Source organism: Mytilus californianus, unplaced genomic scaffold (genome assembly GCF_021869535.1).
Source record: "Mytilus californianus isolate M0D057914Y unplaced genomic scaffold, xbMytCali1.0.p SCAF_13, whole genome shotgun sequence".
Lineage (NCBI taxonomy): Eukaryota > Metazoa > Mollusca > Bivalvia > Mytilida > Mytilidae > Mytilus > Mytilus californianus.
In genome coordinates, this window is record NW_026262615.1 from 20,183,849 (window position 1) to 20,205,418 (window position 21,570).

Sequence of the window (21,570 nt, forward strand, 5' to 3'; positions counted from 1 at the left end):
TGTACTAAGTTTCAAGTTGATTGGACTTCAACTTCATCAAAAACTACCTTGAACAAAAACTTTAAGATGAAGCTGGATAGATGGACGAACGGACGCACAGACCGAAAAAACATAATGCTCCTCGGTGGGGCATAAAAAGAAATTTTGTTGAAAAGTGGGTGGGAAACAAAATAATCTAAATGCATTAAATTTCAAAAGTGGAGAAAGAAACATTCTAAAAAATGAAAATAAATTTGGAATGAATAATTACTGTGTTCTTGTTCTAATGTTGACAGGATTGTCTTGACCTTCTCTAAATCACAGCGTAAAATGTGTTGTATCAATGTTTGATGCTGGAATATAAAAGCAGTTGTGTCATATTGTTTATTTTAAAATTACTAACAAGATCAGTATAGTAATAATCAGATGTATTAAAGTCAATTATTTTCTATTGTAAGTTATTAAGAACTAAACTAAGTTTACTTAAATTCTTAAATACTGTAAATTCAGAAATTATTGCGTGCATTTATTATTGCCGTTTTGTCATTTGAGACTAAAATGTGATTTAAATTTTTGCGATATTGAGGAAAATCCTGTTTAATTCATATAAAAAATTTCAAAATGCCAGTTTAAATTATTGCGATTATAACCCTGTAGCATTTTTGCAATAATAAAAACATCGCAATAATTTCTGAATTTACAGTATTTTAAGATTATTTTTTATTCTCTATAAATAAGACTAAGGTCTGGAATCTATGAATTAATAAATAATAAAGGATATGATAGTACCCTTTTATGAAAAAAGTGAAACATTTTCTCTTTCTATTGGAATACTGCCCTTTGGAAAAATAAACTGGACATATTTTTTTTCTGTTTATCTCTGATGTACGCAAGATTTAAATTGTTTTCAAACCTGATTTATGAAACGAAGAAAAAAACAAACAAATAGAAGTTCCTTTTCTGTAAACACTTTACAACTGTACAAGATAAAAGTTCAAAATTTTCCCACCATTCACTTTTCAAAATGGCTACCTACCTCAACAGCCAGTACAATGACAGCTGCTTTGTTTTTCTGATTTAGTATGGTATTGGTAAGTCCCTGGACCCTCATTCCAAGGCATCTGATTGGTGGGAGGTTTAACCACATGGGATCACGTATCCCATCATTACAATCCTTGGCAAGAGGATATATAGCACCATTACCATCTCTCAGCTGGACTAGAAGTTCCTGATAAAAAAAAATGTAAAATTTAAAAATAAATCCTGCTATTAAAGCTGATCACAGAATGAAGTCTACCTGTCAGAGTGAATTTAATAATTGTTTATAAAAACTAGATTCTACATCACACATGTTTTGCACTTTGCTATATATATTTTGACAGATTTTTTTTGGAAATTTCATGTTTGGCTGAAAAGGTTTGAAAAAATTAAATTCACTAAATAAACTTCTTTCTTCTTTTTTGAAAATGCATCTTTTTTTTAGCAATGACTCTTACTTTAAAGTTATGAATAATGGAGATGTGCAATTAATGTTAAAAAGTCAGCAATCCATTTCAAGATAACCAAAACTACAAAAGCTATAGTCCACTTACATCTCCTGTGTTGTGGAGGGTGATATCACTCCGGAGACTTCCCATGAATGCTTGTGTATCTGTTGGGAATGGTGCATCTTGGTCTAGCTTTCCAGTCGTTAAATTGTAGACCATGTAACTAAGTTTAGATCCTGACCGAGCTATTACATGTATTCCTGAAAATAGAATAAATTAACAAGTTACATGTGAGTGAAGAATGATGAGAGTCCTAGCTAGCCCAAAACAGAGGGGCACAGCTCCTCTGCAATTTTTGTGCAACCCTCTGCCCTTCTATGATTTTTTGATTTTTTTAGGATTTGGAGTTAGTTTACAGTAGTCACCTTAGTGATTCTGATTTCAATGGTGAACAATTTTAACAATAGCTGCTGATAAAATTCAAATTAACTGATTGGATGCATGATAATTGATGAAAGACTTAACAATGATTCAGCTGTAACAAACCTTTAGAGTCCAAAGCTACTGCAAGCCTTTTGAGTCCAAAGCTACTGCAAGCAGTTGAACTTTTTTGTATCAAGAGGTTTTTTATTGTTTGTTTTCAAGGTCTTGAAACCAATCAAGTGGACCATGAATCAGTTTCATGTATAGTCACCTGAATTAAGCTGTTTCACCTGAGTGAATCTGATTTAAATACTAGACAGAAATATTAACAACAGCTGTTAATAAAATTCTAAGCAAATTGAACTGTTGCATGAAAAATGATAAACAGATAAAAAGGTTTAAGCTGTACTAACCTTCAGAATCTACAGCTACTGCCAATATCTGACCATTCTCTGATAATGTCACTTTCTTTGGGGTTTTCTGGAAGCAATCTGGCAAGCGTGGGGCATTTACACTTTTCACCACCTGCAAAAGAAATCTAATATTTCTAAGTCTGTCTACAATTATACTAAATTAATTTCACCTGATCAGTTATGGAAAAGTTAATAGTTATTTTATCATCTTCAAATGTTTGACTTCAATCTTGATTGATATGGATTGCCTTTTTCCCTTCTGAAGTTCAACGGTTCCTTCCAAGTACTCTAACAGGTCTTGGAGTAGAGTAGATAGGTAATTGTAGATAGATAGATCAATTTTTATTGGTCATCACTCACCTGTAAATCATCTTTCCTTAGTAATCTGCAATCTTGGAGCAGGGTTGTTAGATCATCTTTGCTGGGCTGTTCATCTTTTGTCTGAAATTTGACAGCTGCATAATCTCCATCAACCTAAATAAAATAGAATTTGAAAAATTAACATATCAAAACACCTGGCCTTGCGGTCATAAAACTTTTGAGCATGATTATCGTACTCAGACTCAGAAATCAACCAATCAAAATACAGGATTTGGTGTTTCGAGCACAAATTTTGTACTCCGAGTACTGAGTACAGTTTTTTGACCGAGGACCCTGTATTCCACAAATAACAATCTTTCAACAGTCTACTTCATAGTTCCTCATATAATTTTAAATGTTTCGCTTTCATCAATGTTTTGAATATTTCAAAATAAGAAATCTTGAAAGATAATCATCTGACAAAAACTGATTGTTTTATTCCATTGCCAATATATGAGAGCAGGGCATAAGGAATAAGTTGCCATGATAGCCTTTTGTAATTACATGACTAAGACCTTCTAAAACAAACACTAATCAATCAATCATAACAATTGATTATTTTCTTTGACTAGTTATTTTATCACTGGATAACCTAATAAAAGGAATTAAAACGTGAATACATGTACTAGGATTTGAAACTTGAAAAACATGTATTTTAGCAATGTCTCTGTATTAACTTGCACCTGTGTTCTAGAATGTATAGTTGTAAAAGCGTTATCCAATAATTTCACTCAAACTACTGCATGTAATGCTAGGGGACAAGTTTTGCTCTAAAAATTATGAAATTTAAACTGTGCAAAAATAATTGACTAAACAGTATTTTTCAGCAAGAAACAAACCAATGTTGAAGCCTTCCTGTGAGTGTAGTTTGATATAAGTACCAAACACTCAACACAATATCTACTCAAGGTTTTACCTTTACAACTTTGCCAACAGGTACAGTTTTGACATCTTCCACAAAGATGACATTCTTAAGTGGCCATGCTTCTTCATCTTTCTTTTCAAACTCCTTAATAGGTGTTGGGGCTTTCTTTCTTTCTGTAAATAAAACAAGTTCAACATATTTATCATGAAATCTTGATTAAATTATCTTGTTTTACTTTAAATGAATGCTTGATTTTTCTTTCTTTCTTATAAGTGTGCAATTCACTATATCTATTGTTTCTTTTACAGCTAAGGGCTGTTCAAGACTTAAATGCAGGAGGGGAGGGCGCTTTTTCAGACCCAACCATATATAACATAAAATTTTCATTTTACTTACAATTCTAACAAAATTTTATAGAAAATGCAACCACTCACAATTTATTAATTTGAATGCCTCTCATCCCCCCTTAGGTTTAAGTCTGACACAGCCCCTATCAAGTCAGTGTTTCAGCAAGGATTTGAAAACGGCAAAGTGTTAATCTAAAAAAGTGAACTTAGGAATGTAAAATGACTTCGGAAAAGGGAACTTTATCACATAGCTAAATAGACAATAAGCACTTGAGTGCATGAACTGAATGCAAAGAAGAAAACAAATTGATTGAACATTGTAGAAAGAGTCTGGTGGAGGAAGAAAAGGGAAAGGTTGGCTTAGTGAGGGGTTGATGGACCTTTCTTGGGACATCAGGATTGGGCTTTTATTTTTGTGGGACTCACCTATCAGGACTCCGGAATTAATGATCAATTTTTTGAGATCTGGGAAAGAATCTATTTTTTCATGTTTTTTTTTCTAAGAATTTGTGATGACACCCCCTCCCCAATCAACAGAAAATTTTCTATACTTACTAAGAGATGCTGGACTGACTAGAGATGTTCCACTGTGGTCACTACAGGTAGAGGAATCTGGTGAAGGAGGAGGAGGCATGTCTGGTTTACTTTCAGGTGGTCTGACCTCCATTTTAGGCTCAGGTTTTAATTCACTGAAATATCAATAAAAATATAGATATTTTTTTTACAACGAATTCATTAAGGGAAACAGCTTTGAACTTTGGCATACTGTTTTCATGCTAATTAATCTTTTCATTTACTGTAAATTTAGAAATTTTGAATGCACTTACATGTATAATTGCAACTGTTGAATGTTAGATAAACATTTTTTGCACTTTCTGAAAATGTGGAGACAATTTGTAAAACTTAACAAATTTGAGTTCATTTATATGTTTTGGAGTTTAGTGTGTCGTCCATTTTCTGCTGTTTGGTCGGGTTGTTGTCTCTTTGACACATTCCCCATTTCCTTTCTCAATTTTATTAATAAATTTTTTTTTTGCTTTAAATCTGTAAACATGGTAAAAGCCAAACAGATAAAGGATAAGCAGACCCTTTAAGACAAAACAACTGACTACTTCAAAAACTTTGGCTATATCCTCATACATTCGAACTGAGGTACAAAAAATTATTTTCTTTCTTTCTTTTTTTAAGCTCTCCGACATATTCTTCTAATTACAACTTATAACTAAAAGAAAAAGAATTTAAAATACTCACCTAACAATGCTTTTAAGAATTTTAAATCGACAAGAATCATTAAGTGACCAGGCTGATTCCAGAAGCTGACCAACTTTAGGTACTCCATCAACTGAGGTAAAAGCTAGAGCACCGATATGGTACATAGGAGAACTGCGCAGACAAACTAATGATCCAGTCATTACGTCACTAGAACTAAATGTTGAGAATGAAGATGTGTCCTTGCTCTTTTTCTTCTTTGTTCTTGTTCTTTCGACCATTTTCTTTCTCTGACCAAATGGCATCACACCCCTAAAATTGAATATTTTAAAACTTTTATCTTAAATCTTTTTAGATAAAAATAGGAAAAAATCAGATGCTAAGTACCAGCTGTTTAGTTGATGTTACCACAACTTACTGTAAATCAAAACTTTAACCTGATATGGGACAGACAGATGAACACAGACCAGGAAACATAGTGCTACTCTTCTATCATAGGTGGTCCATCAAAAGCACACTTCAGTGTATTGGAAATGTATTGGTCTTTGATACAATGAAATAAAGAATAAGTTTACACAAGCTTATATGAGTGAATTATTTTTTTATCTTTTAATCTTTTTTTTACAGTATTTGTAGATGAAATGCTCATCTGGCATACAAAATTACAAGCCTGATATCTTTGATAAGTTTTTTTCCATCTCATTTCTTACATGTTGTCCTTTTATCAGAAGTCACTGTAATGCTTAAGTTCAAGCATGTTGTTTATCTTTAAAGTTCTTTCCGACTTCCATCTTATTCAGGGCTATTCCATTAAAATGTATATGGGAGGGTATTAGGAAGGGACTTTCAAAATATCCCTACAACCAAGAACCATTTTTTTAGATAATTTTGCATAATGGTAATAGATGCATACTGAAAAAAGACCCATGACCAACATTCAATAATTAATCTTCCCTTCCTACCCTCCAACATACATTTTAATGGAATAGCCCTCAGTATTTATTGATGGAGATAGCCTGAGTACCAAGAGAGAGCCACTGATCTTCAGCAGCAAAACTGGCAATCCTATTCAATTATTAAAGATAATTGTTTCATTTGCACCTGTCTCAAGCAGGGTCAAACTCACAACCTCAATATTGAAAGGCAAATAATCATAAAAGATGAACTACTTAGATCACTTGGCCACTGAGGTCCATTCATATAATGAAGACACCACTTACCACCAATACAACCCGCCACTTTCCAACCTGGCACATGTATACAGAGAACATGTATGAAGGGAGACTATTTTGTCTGTGAGGAATTCTGGGAAGGTCTGTACTGCATGTTCAAGCTTGGATGCTACTTTGTTGAGAGTTTCATCAACCCATGTTGCCACACGGTGAGTCTCTGTGAACACTGATGCCCGTACATTGCATGCTGACATGCCAATAATTTTCTCGTGCTGTAGACCGAGTTGAACTACTTTTGGGTGACGTATATTTGGATTCTGAAAAAATGATATAAATTTTGACAATAGTTATAAAAATATTAAACCTTTATCATTTTAGGTATGCAATATTCTAGGTTACAAATACACATACAGCAAACTTATTTAGAAAAATTATAACTTTTCTTGAAGTTGTAAAGAATTGCACCAGCTACCTGTAGATTATCGGGTTTTCTACATACTGATATCGTAGAAATTTAAGCATTGAGCCACAATGTGAACGTTTTTGGTTTTTGGCGAGTGAGCCCAGCAAACGATCTAAACAACTTCACATTGTGTTGACATTTTACGATATATCTTTTACATAGAAAACCTGATAATCTGTTTATCATTCTATTACTGGTCTTTTCCCCCTCCATTAGACAGTTTTACTCAAGACGAAATGAATTTGCAGTATTTGAATGCCAAGGGCAAGATCATCAACGTCTTTGCTTTTCAAATACTGTGGATTCATAATTTTTCATGGATTACTATTTTCACTGGTCATGCTGGTATTGATAGTAAAGGTCTTCAACAAAATGTTAGTTTTTTTATAGACTTGTATGCACAATTTCTCAAAACCACAAATCAAGTATCCACAGAAAGGGAATTTTCCCACAATCTACAAATATTGGTACCAACAAAAATAACTAAACTGACAGTATGTCACTCTTTTTGTGTGTTGCTGCCTTATTGACAAATAACCCATAACCACATCTACTTTTATTCAAGCAATCTTTATAAAAGAATAAAAGGAGGACTCTCTGCTGACAGGTAATTTTTGATCATCTGGCAAATCCACCCATTATCTTAACATAACAATGTCAAATGAACAGATTTTCCAGATGAACAAATTGCAGGCCAACATCATACCTGTGGGATTGTGCCTGATATTCATATGATGAAGACATAATCTTTCAATCAGTTTAATTGAGGTCTGGAGCTGGCATGTCAGTGACTGCTAGTAGTCTGTTGTTATTTATGTATTATTGTCATTTTGTTTACTAGTATTTTCTTTTGTTTCCTATTCTGACATCTGACTCAGTCTTCTCTTAAACTGAGTTTTACTGTGCGTACTGTTGTACATTTGTTTTTCTACATTGGCTACAGGTATAGTGGAGGGTTGAGATCTCAAAAAACATTTTAACCCTGCCGCATTTTTGCGCCTGTCCCAAGTCAGGAGCCTCTGGCCTTTGTTAAGTCTTGAATCATTTTTAATTTTAGTTTCTTGTGTATAATTTGGAGTTTAGTATGACGTCCATTATCACTGAACTAGTATACATATTTGTTTAGGGGCCAGCTGAAGGACGCATCCGGGTGCGGGAGTTTCTCGCTGCATTGAAGACCAATTGGTGGCCTTCGGCTGTTGTCTGCTCTATGGTCGGGTTGTTCTCTCTTTGACACATTCCCCATTTCCATTCTCAATTTTATGCAAGTTTCCTAGTCAGCTATTGGGAGAGTTACAATGTCAAGGTCAATCTTACCTCAGGATGTCTATATGGTTCTGATTCATTCCATTTCCAGCTGTACAGGTTACCATTAGTTCCTACACAAACCAGTTCTGAGTGCATGGCAGCAATATGAGAAAATCTACCAGAACTTCCATCCTACAATTTATACAACAATTTAGATGAGGGCTATTCCATAAAAACTTACCCAGGGAATGCATTTCAAAATCTGAACTATCGGTCAGTGTCAAACATTTTTTTGTTCAGTAAAAATGTTAGTGAAATTCTAAAATTGCCTCTACAGGTTGTAAACCAAGTTTCAGTGTCCTGGGATAAACAGACCTTTCAAAACAAATTTGAATGAATCACAGTAATTTTATAAAATATTTCTTGGATTGGATTGTAAAGCAGTGATTTTCGTGCCTGAATAATAAATATTCGAATTAATTGATACAAGCTCAATTCAACATTTAGCTGCATAAAAAGGTTTAGGTCTTGGACAAAACATACAACTGCAGCAGCAGTGCCTACAAATTAAAACTTTTATTTTCTAAAGTTTAAAACAGGGAATATGAATATTTCACAAAAACAGTCTTCCTATGAAAAAACATATTTGAAGACCAAAATCATGAAAATTGTTAGGATTTTTTGAAATATATATATAATTAGCCAGATTTCATGAACTAATAGTTTCTTTGGACAGTTCAATAAATCTCAAAATAAAATAAAATGGAATCAAAAGTGACCAATTGGATTTTTTTTTACAAAATGATTTAGCCACTTTATTAAGAGATCAGATGATGACTAAATTTAAAGAATTTTAAAAATGAAAATTTACTCTAATCTATTCCTGTATATTACCCTTTCAGTAAAGAACTGTAACTCTTCACCAAAGTTCAGTGGACTATCTGTTGGCTGTCTCTGTTTCTTCAATCCATCAGCGTCTAAACTGTCAGTCTTCCCACGATCCAATGCTTTCATGGCTTCCTCTCTCAAAGTGGTATCTAGTCTACGTCGCTCTCGGATTCTAAAAATGGATTCTCTTTCTCTAGATCTATCTAAATCCACATCTCTATCACCTATAAAATTGAATAATCAGATTAGATTTAAGTAGATTAGATACCAACTGTGTGAGACCCTCACGAGTAACTCAAGGTCGTTAAACCCCCCTGTAGTAGATAAGGTATCAACATTTAAATAGACCTCCTGTGAATTCATTTATTTCCATGGGTACCAATTATTGTGCATTGGTTTCACAACCCTGAGAAAGGTAAATCCAGAAAAGCACTTCTGACCCACCAATATTATAACTTGTTGTTTTCATTTATTGAGTCACCTTGTGTGAAATGTACTGTACTGTGAAAGAGAAACTATTTATGGTTAGTAAGATGTCCTACCTAATCTAGATCGTGTTCCAGAACCACGGCTCCTTAGAGTAGAATAATAACCGAACACATCTTCATTGTACATGGCATCTGCATCAATGATTACACCAGGGTGGTCAGAGTGCATACCACTATCCAATAAAGACATGAGATCATCAGGCATATAAGATTCCTGGCTGTCGTCATCGTTATCTTCACCCTCGTCATCACGACTCAGTAAGTTGTTCACAGCAAGATTTACATCCAGATTCTGAAAACAGTTAATTAATGTATCATATCATTGTGTGATTAAAAGTTCAGAGCTGCACCATAAAAACATACATAGGATCAAGGGAAGGAATTTCTATCCTTTAACATGTGCAAAGAAAATGTAAGCGAAGTTCTAAAATGCCTCTATAGATGGTTACCAAAATTATAAAGTCCCATATCTTGGTACCATATATGTTTTAATTGAACAGCCCTTACTAGTTTTATACATTAAAGATTCATTTAAGGTTTGAAAATATATACCATAGCAAATAAAACTTTTATTCTAAAATTCAACCTGAACAAATATCTTGCTAGCGTCATGTGATTGAATTATCTTAATGACACTGACTGGCAATACATGATAGTTTTTGTGGGAAAAATTCAGTTTTTATGTTATTTATTAAATACTGGTGGAAATATTCAAAAACACAAAAAGAAATGACCAACAAATGTCTAAGAATTCAAGTTAGGGTTTTGTTCTTTAAGTGTGTGGGCAGTTCCATTGCAATAGATGTGGGAAGATGGGAAGGGACTTCCAAAGTCCCTACCAAAAGAATAAAAAATATCAGTTTTTAATCTATGCATATAATGAAAATACCCCAAAAAATTATTCCTGACCAATGTCTAAAAATATAAAACATTCCTAGCTTCCCAAATCCTTTTTAACTGAATAGCCTTGGTATTATAAGTTCATTTATAACATGTATAAAGACTTTTAAAAAACGTAAAAATATAAATATATAATAAATATTAGTTCAGCAAATAGGAAGTAGGTGACTGACAGATCTGAAAAGTTCTCACATGTTACACCTTATCAATGTCAAGGAGATTACCATGCATGAAATTGTTCTGTTTTGTGGTTCCTGATAAAAGTATGATGGATATATGTATTGGAGAAACAGACTGACAAGATGATTAGAGTGGGGTATAATTTGACAAGATATGTACATTGCATGTAATCAAGTTCTGATAGAAGAGGAGTATGAATGAAATAGCAAAGAAAGACATATGTGGATTCATTATTACTCCATACCAAATTTTGTGGATATCGTGGGTATAGATTAACCACAAATTTAATCATTCAACAAATTACAAAGTACAAATTTTCTATAGGCTTGTATATATGTATATGCAGGCGTTGGCAAAACCATGTAATCAAATATTCATGAAAACAAAATTTTTCAATTTTTCTTCAATTCATATTTGGTATCCACAAAAATAAATGAATCCTCAGTAATTGATTTAGAGATTCATTTTGTTTTGAATACATCATTTACGAACTCCTCATGATGAGTTATGGGTTTGTTATGTCCAGAGAGTTGGAGCACATAGGTTTAAATTTGATGTCCTCTGTCCAGAAAGTTGGAACATACAATTGGAACACATAGGTTTAAATTTGATGTCCTCTATCCAGAAAGTTGGAACATAGAATTATAACACATAGGTTTAAATTTGATGTCCTCTGTCCAGAAAGTTGGAACATAGAATAGGAACACATAGGTTTTAATTTGATGTCCTATGTCCATCCAGATAAAGTTGAGATGAGAATTTGATTGAACTTACTGTCCTCTGTAATTCTCTGATGATTAAGTTCCGTGACTTCCCTTGTAATACAACTTGACACTGAAAATACAAAAAATACCACACATTTTCACTTTTATAATTGATTTTGATGGAAGCTTCATCAAATGGGAACTTATCCCTATTGATACACTACAGCTAATGTAGAGTTTGCTATTACCACCTGCCCATTTCTGTCCAAAAAAAAATCCAACATAGATTTATATAAAAATATTAAATTAAAAATCTTGACTAATATTTCCTTTTGTATTGAAGATTCAATTCTTATAATGAAAGAAAAAATTGATGTCAAATTTAATGGATAGGCACAGGGGACTTTTGAGAAGTGTTGTCCACTCTTCGCCCATTCCCACTGTGGATGGAAGGGAATAACAAAATCTGCCTGGGCTGTAGAGTATGTGTAAATATTGTTAAACATAAAAGTAGTATAGTAACTGTTACCTTAGAAGGTCAACACAATGACCAGGATATTTGGACATATGATTTTTACCTGACTAATTAACTCTTCTGGAACAACAGAGGCCGGGACCATAGGCCTTGTGCCAACTATAACCCCTGACCTTCGACCTCGTCCAACATGGGCAGATCTCTGCATCTGACGACTGAATGCTTGTTGAGCTCCTGAACTTCCACTGGTACTCCTGGTTGTAGCAGCAGCTCCGGTCACAGTACTTCCCCATCGCCTGTAAACAATCAACAAATTTATATTGAAAATTATTAACAATACCAACATTAGTTTTAAAAAAAATACAAAACAATTTTTTCTCTTTAACATAAACAAATATACAGTTTGCTTAAACATTGTTAAATGATCATACAAATTTGCCCCCAGAGAAGTAAATGAAGCAAAAAAAAAAAACCAAAGAAAGTATCAATGGACTCACCTTTTGTAAATAAATAAAATAAAATGCTTCGCTGGGGCGCAGCTTGATACGACCGCAGAGGTCGAACCCTGAACAGTTGGGGCAAGTATGGACACAACATTCAAGCTTGATACAGCTCTGAATTTGGATTGTTATTAAATATTTGACACAGCATAGGTTTCTGACACAGAAAGAATGTGGTCTAAGAACTTGAATTTTTTTAATTTACCTATTATGGTCCAATGTCCAAAATCAAAATACATGGTTAGATTCAGCATATCAAAGAACCCCATATATTCAATTTTTGTTAAAATCAAACAAAGTTTAATTTTGGACCCTTTGGACCTTAATGTAGACCAATTTAAAAAACGGGACTTAAAATTAAAAATCTAAATACACGGTTAGATTTGGAATATCAAAGAACCCCAATAATTCAATTTTTGATGAAATCAAACAAAGTTTAATTTTGGACCCTTTTGACCTCAATATGAACCAATTTGATAGCGGGGCCCACAAATAAAAAATCTAAATTCATGGTTAGATTCAGCATATCAAAGAACCCCATATATTCAATTTTTGTTGAAATCAAAAAAAGTTTAATTTTGGACCCCAACTTGGACCAACTTGAAAACTGGGCCCATAATCAAAAATCTAAACACATGTTTAGATTCAGCATATCAAAGAACCCAAAGAATTCAATTTTTGTTAAAATCAAACTAAGTTTAATTTTGGACCCTTTGGACCTCAATGAAGACCAATTTAAAAAACGGGACCCAAATTAAAAATCTAAAAACACGGTTAGATTTGGCATATCAAAGAACCCCAATAATTCAATTTTCGATGAAATCAAACAAAGTTTAATTTTGGACCCTTTTGACCTCAATATGAACCAATTTGATAGCGGGGCCTACAAATAAAAAATCTAAATACATGGTTAGATTCAGCATATCAAAGAACCTCATATATTCAATTTTTGTTGAAATCAAACAAAGTTTAATTTTGGACCCCAATTTGGACCAACTTAAAAACTGGGCCCATAATCAAAAATCTAAATACATGTTTAGATTCAGCATATCAAAGAACCCCATATATTCAATTTTTGTTGAAATCAAACAAAGTTTAAATACTGGACCCTATCTTGGACCAACTTGAAAACTGGGCCCATAATCAAAAATCTAAACACATGTTTAGATTCAGCAAATCAAAGAACCCCAAGAATTCAATTTTAGATGAAATCAAACAAAGTTTAATTTTGGACCCTTTTGACCTCAATATGAACCAATTAGATAACGGGGTCCACAAATAAAAAATCTAAATACATGGTTAGATTCAGCATATCAAAGAACCCCATATATTCAATTTTTGTTGAAATCAAACAAAGTTTAATTTTGGACCCCAATTTGGACCAACTTGAAAACTGGGCCAAAAATCAAAAATCTAAATACATGTTTAGATTCAGCATATCAAAGAACCTCATATATTCAATTTTTGCTAAAATAAAACAAAGTTTAATTTTGGACCCTTTGGACATTAATGTAGACCAATTTGAAAACTGGACCCAAAATTAAAAATCTAAATACACTGTTAGATTCGGCATAACAAATAAATAAATGTGATCAAAGATTTTACAAATCTAATGCGCCATACTGTGCAATTAAAGATTACTTCTTGAAATTTTTCAATATTTGAAATTTGAAAAAAAAATAATATTTGAAGAATAATTCTTTTTAATTTCTGAAATCTGAAATGAGAAAAAATTGGCCCCCCACAATTTCTTTTTATCCCCCCCCCCCCTTTTTCCCCCCAAAAAATTCTTTCCCTCAAGATATGGTCATAATCTCAATTCAAATTTCCAATGGAGTTGGCAACCATAATTACCCATTTAAATTTACCATAGTGCTAACTTAATCTATTTTATAATAGAATTAATAAAAATATAGTGTCAAATCTTTCATATGGATTTTTTTGTAAAAAAAAAAGATGAAAACATTTGCAGATATTTTTACTGGTCTTCCTTTATAAATATGCATTTCTTTAAACATAATTTAAAAGCAGTGTAAGGGAAGTAACCAAAACATTGTATTTGGATTACCTCCCTTACACTGTTTTAGATTATCTTTATTGTTCATTAACCATTACTTTATACATAATTTAAAAGCAGTGTAAGGGAGATAATTTCAATGATGTATTTGATTTATCTCCCTTACACTGCTTTAAATTATGTTTTGTACTAAAGTATTTGTCCATTAACCAGGACAACCTTGTTTTTCCCCCTTTTTTGCCCCTAATTCCTAAACGGTTTGAGCCATAACCCCCCAAAGCAAATCCTAACCATCCCTTTGTGGTATGGAAACTTGTAGTATAATTTCAGAGAGATCCATACACCGTTCCACAGTTATTGTCTGGAAACTAGAAAATGCTCATTTTTGGCCCCTTTTTGGCCCCTAATTCCTTAACTGTTGGTACCATAACCCCCAAAATCAATCCCAACCTTCCTTTTGTGGTATTAAACCTTATGGTCAAATTTCAAAAAGATCCATTCACTTAAACTAAAGTTAGAGTGCGAAAACCAATATGTATTCGGACGACGACGACGACGACGACGCCAACGTCATACCAATATACGACCACAAAATTTTTTTGCGGTCGTATAAAAATGTCATTAAGATTTCTGAAACACAGTAAACTCACCCAGTACTCTGTTCAGCCCCTGATCCAAGTATATCTGATACTAAAACCATAGGACTTTCTACAATTAAGGTTCCACCACCTCTGGATGGAGCTGTTCTTTCACTCCTATCTCTCTTTATGGTCCTGGGTATAAAAAAATTGAAAAGCAATGATAAACACAACTAACGCTCACTTCACATTATAAAACACGAGACCTGGTTTATCATATACTACTGTGGATAACTACTTTTTGTCGGGTAACAATTTTGATGGATTTAGTCGTTATAGGTAAACCACAATGTTAAATGTTCAATGAAGTACACATTTTCTGGAGATTTTGGCAACATCAAATATACACGAAAACATAATTTTCCCCGAACCTTGCAAAAGCTGGTAAACACAAAAATAAATGAATCCATATCATAATATCTTATTTTTTACATAATGAGATGTACATGTACAAACTTCAACTCGTTGTTGTTAACTTGATGTACAGCAGCAAATATTACATGCATATTCAAGCCATTCAATATTCAAAAGTACAAATGATGTGGGGTACACATCACAGACAGCTACCCCAGTACCAGAACTTTATGTTCTATTATCATATCAGGCTCTATTGAAACCACCACAACTTGAAAGAATCTATTTCTTTGATGCCCAGAGGTATATGCCTCATGTGTGTTTACTAATCACAAACTTTAAACAATTGTTGACATACTGGCAACAACAGTCACAGGAAAAGCCTGTTGTAATTCAAGAAAATTGCATACAAGACTGAATGAGAAGATACAGTACAAAGTGTGACATAGTCTGAAAAATGCTGGGCATCTTTTGTTGGTCTGACATGCTGGGCATTAACATTTTTTGTAGTTACTGATTCTAAATGCAGATGTATTTTTCTGTAGATTGGCAGATTTTATTCCACAAGTACATGTGTAAGGGTACAATAGCTGAATTCATATGCATATCAGATGTGACACTTATATTTTTCAGACAAGGAGTTATCAGGAATTCATAGCAGTTCCATACTGACACCTAACACTGCCTTAACCCTATACTTAACGCCTGCAACATTATAAGAATAACATAATATACATACGTTTTGGTGTCTGATTTGTTAAGATCAAGCTTATCTGTCACAATACTGAATGGAATTCTGCAAACTCTACCATCCTGAAAAATAATAAGCAACATTTATAACATTGATTGCGTTTTTTTTTCTAACCCAACAATTCAGTCATTATATTCTGCTTATCTTCCATTGCTCCGTTAAAGCCTAGTTAATGAATAATCATCAACCAATCATTATGACTTAACTCACGATTCACTTATCATTATTATCTCTATATAATTTAGCTGCCAATTGATTGGCCTCACAGTTTCGTGATGCATTTAAATAGTATCAAAATTGAGGCAGATGGATTATAGGGTGGTAACATTTTATTATGCTATTTTAATTTCACTTTTCCGACATGTGCTGAACATTCATTTATATTCTATAGCATTTTGTATAAACTTCTTTCAACCCATTATACCTGGATGTTTTGATTTCTAATGCTTTATATTTAAATGTCTATTACTGCCACCTAACAAATGTAGGCAATCTCAGGCCTTCTATAAACTTTTACCCATCTACTGGTAAGTACCACCTGAATTGTGGAATTTTTATTAAAGGTATTCATGAAATATGTAGAAAAGTACCAGTCAAAATTGAAAGATAATGTTACCCTTATATCCCATGAACATTTAACCTCCGATTGAGTTAAAATGTTAAATATAAAAAAATATAAATAAACCCATTTTACCAAAACAACTGAACATTTAGCAAACAACAATCAATCAATCATAAATCCAATGATCCTATTAGGAAAGAAAAGAAGTGCCATGTCTTCTCCAGAGTACCATGAATACCATCTACAAGTTTTTTAAACTCTCTACCAACTGAGTTGGAGTATGCAGGCCTCTACAATAACTTTTTTTTCAACTTGCCCAATAGGACAAGTACATACCAAAACTTTTTTGTCCAAATGGAATTGTAACTTGTCCAAAAAAAATAAAATGCTTCGCTGGGGCGCAGCTTGATACGACCGCAGAGGTCGAACCCTGAACAGTTGGGGCAAGTAAGGACACAACATTCAAGCTTGATACAGCTCTGAATTTGGATTGTTATTAAATATTTGACACAGCATAGGTTTCTGACACAGAAAGAATGTGGTCTAAGAACTTGAATTTTTTTAATTTACCTATTATGGTCCAATGTCCAAAATCAAAATACATGGTAAGATTCAGCATATCAAAGAACCCCATATATTCAATTTTTGTTAAAATCAAACAAAGTTTAATTTTGGACCCCAACTTGGACAAACTTGAAAACTGGGCCCATAATCAAAAATCTAAACACATGTTTAGATTCAGCATATCAAAGAACCCCAAGAATTCAATTTTTGCTAAAATCAAACTAAGTTTAATTTTGGACCCTTTGGACCTTAATGTAGACCAATTTAAAAAACGGGACTTGAAATTAAAAATCTAAATACACGGTTAGATTTGGAATATCAAAGAACCCCAATAATTCAATTTTTGATGAAATCAAACAAAGTTTAATTTTGGAACCTTTTGACCTCAATATGAACCAATTTGATAGCAGGGCCCACAAATAAAAAATCTAAATTCATGGTTATATTCAGCATATCAAAGAACCCCATATATTCAATTTTTGTTGAAATCAAAACAAAGTTTAATTTTGGACCCCAACTTGGACCAACTTGAAAACTGGGCCCATAATCAAAAATCTAAACACATGTTTAGATTAAGCATATCAAAGAACCCCAAGAATTCAATTTTTGTTAAAATCAAACTAAGTTTAATTTTGGACCTTTTGGACCTCAATGAAGACCAATTTAAAAAACGGGACCCAAATTAAAAATCTAAAAACACGGTTAGATTTGGCATATCAAAGAACCCCAATATTTCAATTTTTGATGAAATCAAACAAAGTTTAATTTTGGACCCTTTTGACCTCAATATGAACCAATTTGATAGCGGGGCCCACAAATAAAAAATCTAAATACATGGTTAGATTCAGCATATCAAAGAACCTCATATATTCAATTTTTGTTGAAATCAAACAAAGTTTAATTTTGGACCCCAATTTGGACCACCTTGAAAACTGGGCCTATAATCAAAAATCTAAATACATGGTTAGATTCAGCATATCAAAGAACCTCATATATTCAATTTTTGTTGAAATCAAACAAAGTTTAATTTTGGACCCCAATTTGGACCAACTTGAAAACTGGGCCCATAATCAAAAATCTAAACACATGTTTAGATTCAGCATATCAAAGAACCCCAAGAATTCAATTCTTGTTAAAATCAAACTAAGTTTAATTTTGGACCCTTTGGACCTTAATGTAGACAAATTTAAAAAAAACAGGACCAAAAATTAAAAATCTAAATACACGGTTAGATTTGGAATATCAAAGAACCCCAATACTTCAATTTTAGATGAAATCAAACAAAGTTTTATTTTGGACCCTTTTGACCTCAATATGAACCAATTTGATAACGGGGTCCACAAATAAAAAATCCAAATACATGGTTAGATTCAGCATATCAAAGAACCCCATATATTCAATTTTTGTTGAAATCAAACAAAGTTTAATTTTGGACCCCGATTTAGACCAACTTCTTGAAATTTTTCAATATTTGAAATTTGAAAAAAAAAAAATATTTGAAGAATAATTCTTTTTAATTTCTGAAATCTGAAATGAGAAAAAATTGACCCCCCACAATTTCTTTTTATCCCCCCCCCCCTTTTTTCCCCCAAAAAATTCTTTCCCTCAAGATATGGTCATAATCTCAATTCAAATTTCCAATGGAGTTGGCAACCATAATTACCCAATTAAATTTACCATAGTGCTAACTTAATCTATTTTATAATAGAATTAAAAAATACTGTCAAATCTTTCATATGGATTTTTTGGTAAAAAAAAAAGATGCAACATTTGCAGATATTTTTACTGGTCTTCCTTTATAGATATGCATTTCTTTAAACATAATTTAAAAGCAGTGTAAGGGAAGTAACCAAAACGTTGTATTTTGATTACCTCCCTTACACCGTTTTAAATTATCTTTATTGTTCATTAACCATTACTTTATACATAATTTAAAAGCAGTGTAAGGGAGATAATCTCAATGATGTATTTGATTTATCTCCCTTACACTGCTTTAAATTATGTTTTGTACAAAAGTATTTGTCCATTAACCAGGACAACCTTGTTTTCCCCCTTTTTTGCCCCTAATTCCTAAACGGTTTGAGCCATAACCCCCCAAAGCAAATCCTAACCATCCCTTTGTGGTATGGAAACTTATAGTATAATTTCAGAGAGATCCATACACCGTTCCACAGTTATTGTCTGGAAACTAGAAAATGCTTATTTTTGGCCCCTTTTTGGCCCCTAATTCCTTAACTGTTGGTACCATAACCCCCAAAATCAATCCCAACCTTCCTTTTGTGGTATTTAACCTTATGGTCAAATTTCAAAAAGATCCATTAACTTAAACTAAAGTTAGAGTGCGAAAACCAGTATGTATTCGGACGACGACGCCGGACGACGACGACGCCGGACGACGACGACGACGCCAACGTCATACCAATATACGACCACAAAATTTTTTTGCGGTCGTATAAAAAAACAACAAATAAACTGTTATATTAACCTTTTTTGCATTTTACGTTGATTCAAGGAACAAAGTGAATTAAAACAATTGAACAGAATTTGATTTATATCTCTTGATATCCTTTTCAAAAATATGAGTCGAGTACAACTGAATCTAGTCATGTCTAGTCACAGGACATAGGTTCTAGTTTTTATCAATGCCAAAGTCTCATCACACTCTGCACATCAGGCAGTCTGGTAGGCTTGTCAGTCTACACTCATTTGTTTTCTATCCTGGTCTTTTATGTTGATAAAATATTGACTTTTAAATAATATTATGATAAATGCCTTACTACATGTACTACAATCAGCTTTGTTTTTAATATATTAAAATTTTAATTCAAACACAGTCGACTTCTATGGTCAATAATTTCTTCATTTTTATTTTTATAATATTTTTGTTCATGTTGTTAAATAAAATTTATCATATCTTTATTATAATGCAACAGAATAACATAGGGAAAGAGGTACTGGTTTGTCTTGGTTCTGAAATGTCTCTAATGGTGCCGAACTGTCTTGTTACCTTATATACAAAGCACACCGCTGTTGGTAAGACTGGTTTCCGAGAATAGTATGCCTTTTATCTGTTATAAAGTATCTGACAAAAAACCAGTTTTTAATTATCGATCGCAAGTAAACATGTCAAATTAATATTTGTTTTTATCTTCTTTTCTTGTTTTTCGTTTATTACTCTGATCATCAAAGTTGGATTTAATTTATTTTCTACAGAATGATTTTACTTGTCCCGTCGGACAAGCTTGATATGGCTTTTACTTGTCTGACCTTTTTTTCCTTTGGTACCTGACAATCAGACAAGCATTATTGTCGAACCCTGGTATATCTATTACACTGTACCTCAAGGAGTAAAGCAATATAAGTTGGTCCAACAACACATTGTGTGACAACAAGATTTCTGATGGCTCTAAATGCTGGTGCACTGACAAAACCATGATGGCTGACTTTCTCTGCAACTTCTCTTAATCTGTAATTAAAAATAATACAACTTTAAAATTTTCTTTCAAATTCTCATGTTATGATTATTGGAAAAATTTGAAATTTGTAATTGTATCTTCTGTAACATTTGAAAAGTACATGAATATCAAAATGAGGAGATAGGGTATGAAATCAATTTATTCTGTAATTTAAAGATTTTCGGTAAAACTTAAACAATGGAAAGATCAATGGCTGTCTTCTTAGAAGTCAATTCTATGGTCAATAAAATCAATCTTCAAAGGAGTCTTTCTATTTACATGTACTACATAAGAATTTTTTGCATGCTTTCTAAGCCAAGGGAAAGTACAAAAAAAATCACATATCAACAGTCTTGTTAGGGCCACAAAGCAAGCAGAATATGCAAGGCGGATTATGGACATGCCCCCCTAGAAAATTTTGCAATTTTGGATGCAAAATCCTACATTCTAAGCATACTAAAAATGGTGTTTAAGATGATGAAAAGATGTTCCATTTCAGCTCTTACTTTGATGTAAAATTATCTGCACCTGTCAAGTAAATACATGTACCAAATGTTCAAACAATGGTAGAGTGTAAAAATCAATTCAGGATTGGATTCAAAACTGCATTCCTGATAGAAGTTTATCATCTGTTTGTCAATTTTAAAGTTATTATGACTGTACTTGTTCTCTGTATTATTTTTATTCTACAAATGTAGTTCGTGAAAAAAAATCAAACCTGAGACAAAACTCGTCCCATTCCACCTGAAAATCCAAGATATTTTCAGCAAATGGGACAACTATACACCGCATTGCCCTAATCAAATTTAACCCAGGGAAACTTGTCAGACCACTTAATTTGAAACTTTCTGCTCCTCTATTCCCTGTCAGAATCATTATCCTTTTGTTTCTTTGAACTTTCATTTGAAATACAGTTTCCATTTATATCATAATCATCCTGTTTTCTTTTTGCAGCTTGAATTAAGAAATATCAAAATATTTATGTTACTTCATTTTCCAAGCGTTTTTCAATATTTGAACAGTTTCCATATTATACACCAGATATCATATATAAGTCTGGAAATTTTAACTAAATACCAAATGGCACACGTGGAACATCGGGACTCGCTGCAGATCAGTAAACACGTA

The 21,570-nt window shown here is 32.9% G+C and overlaps 1 protein-coding gene and 1 long non-coding RNA gene across 4 annotated transcripts in view; both read right to left on the minus strand.

Moving 5' to 3' along the window:
* Positions 1–21,570, minus strand: part of LOC127723338 (E3 ubiquitin-protein ligase UBR5-like) — a 76,151-nt gene that overhangs the window by 53,090 nt on the left and 1,491 nt on the right. For all 3 annotated transcript variants that reach the window (XM_052229913.1, XM_052229912.1, XM_052229911.1), the window contains exons 2-18: positions 20,327–20,453; positions 15,850–15,923; positions 14,769–14,891; positions 11,705–11,897; positions 11,197–11,256; positions 9,397–9,634; positions 8,861–9,078; positions 8,036–8,158; positions 6,304–6,572; positions 5,126–5,395; positions 4,430–4,563; positions 3,579–3,700; positions 2,663–2,776; positions 2,303–2,414; positions 1,572–1,726; positions 1,016–1,207; positions 251–332 (exon numbers count right to left, since the gene is read on the minus strand). In XM_052229913.1, the coding sequence (XP_052085873.1) occupies positions 251–332; positions 1,016–1,207; positions 1,572–1,726; positions 2,303–2,414; positions 2,663–2,776; positions 3,579–3,700; positions 4,430–4,563; positions 5,126–5,395; positions 6,304–6,572; positions 8,036–8,158; positions 8,861–9,078; positions 9,397–9,634; positions 11,197–11,256; positions 11,705–11,897; positions 14,769–14,891; positions 15,850–15,923; positions 20,327–20,453 (2,606 nt within the window). The remainder of the gene's footprint in view (positions 1–250; positions 333–1,015; positions 1,208–1,571; positions 1,727–2,302; positions 2,415–2,662; positions 2,777–3,578; positions 3,701–4,429; positions 4,564–5,125; positions 5,396–6,303; positions 6,573–8,035; positions 8,159–8,860; positions 9,079–9,396; positions 9,635–11,196; positions 11,257–11,704; positions 11,898–14,768; positions 14,892–15,849; positions 15,924–20,326; positions 20,454–21,570) is intronic.
* LOC127723356 (uncharacterized) lies at positions 17,506–18,119 on the minus strand. Its single transcript, XR_007992012.1, has 2 exons — positions 17,975–18,119; positions 17,506–17,848 (listed from the first exon to the last, which is right to left on the minus strand). It is a non-coding gene; the product is annotated as an uncharacterized LOC127723356 (long non-coding RNA).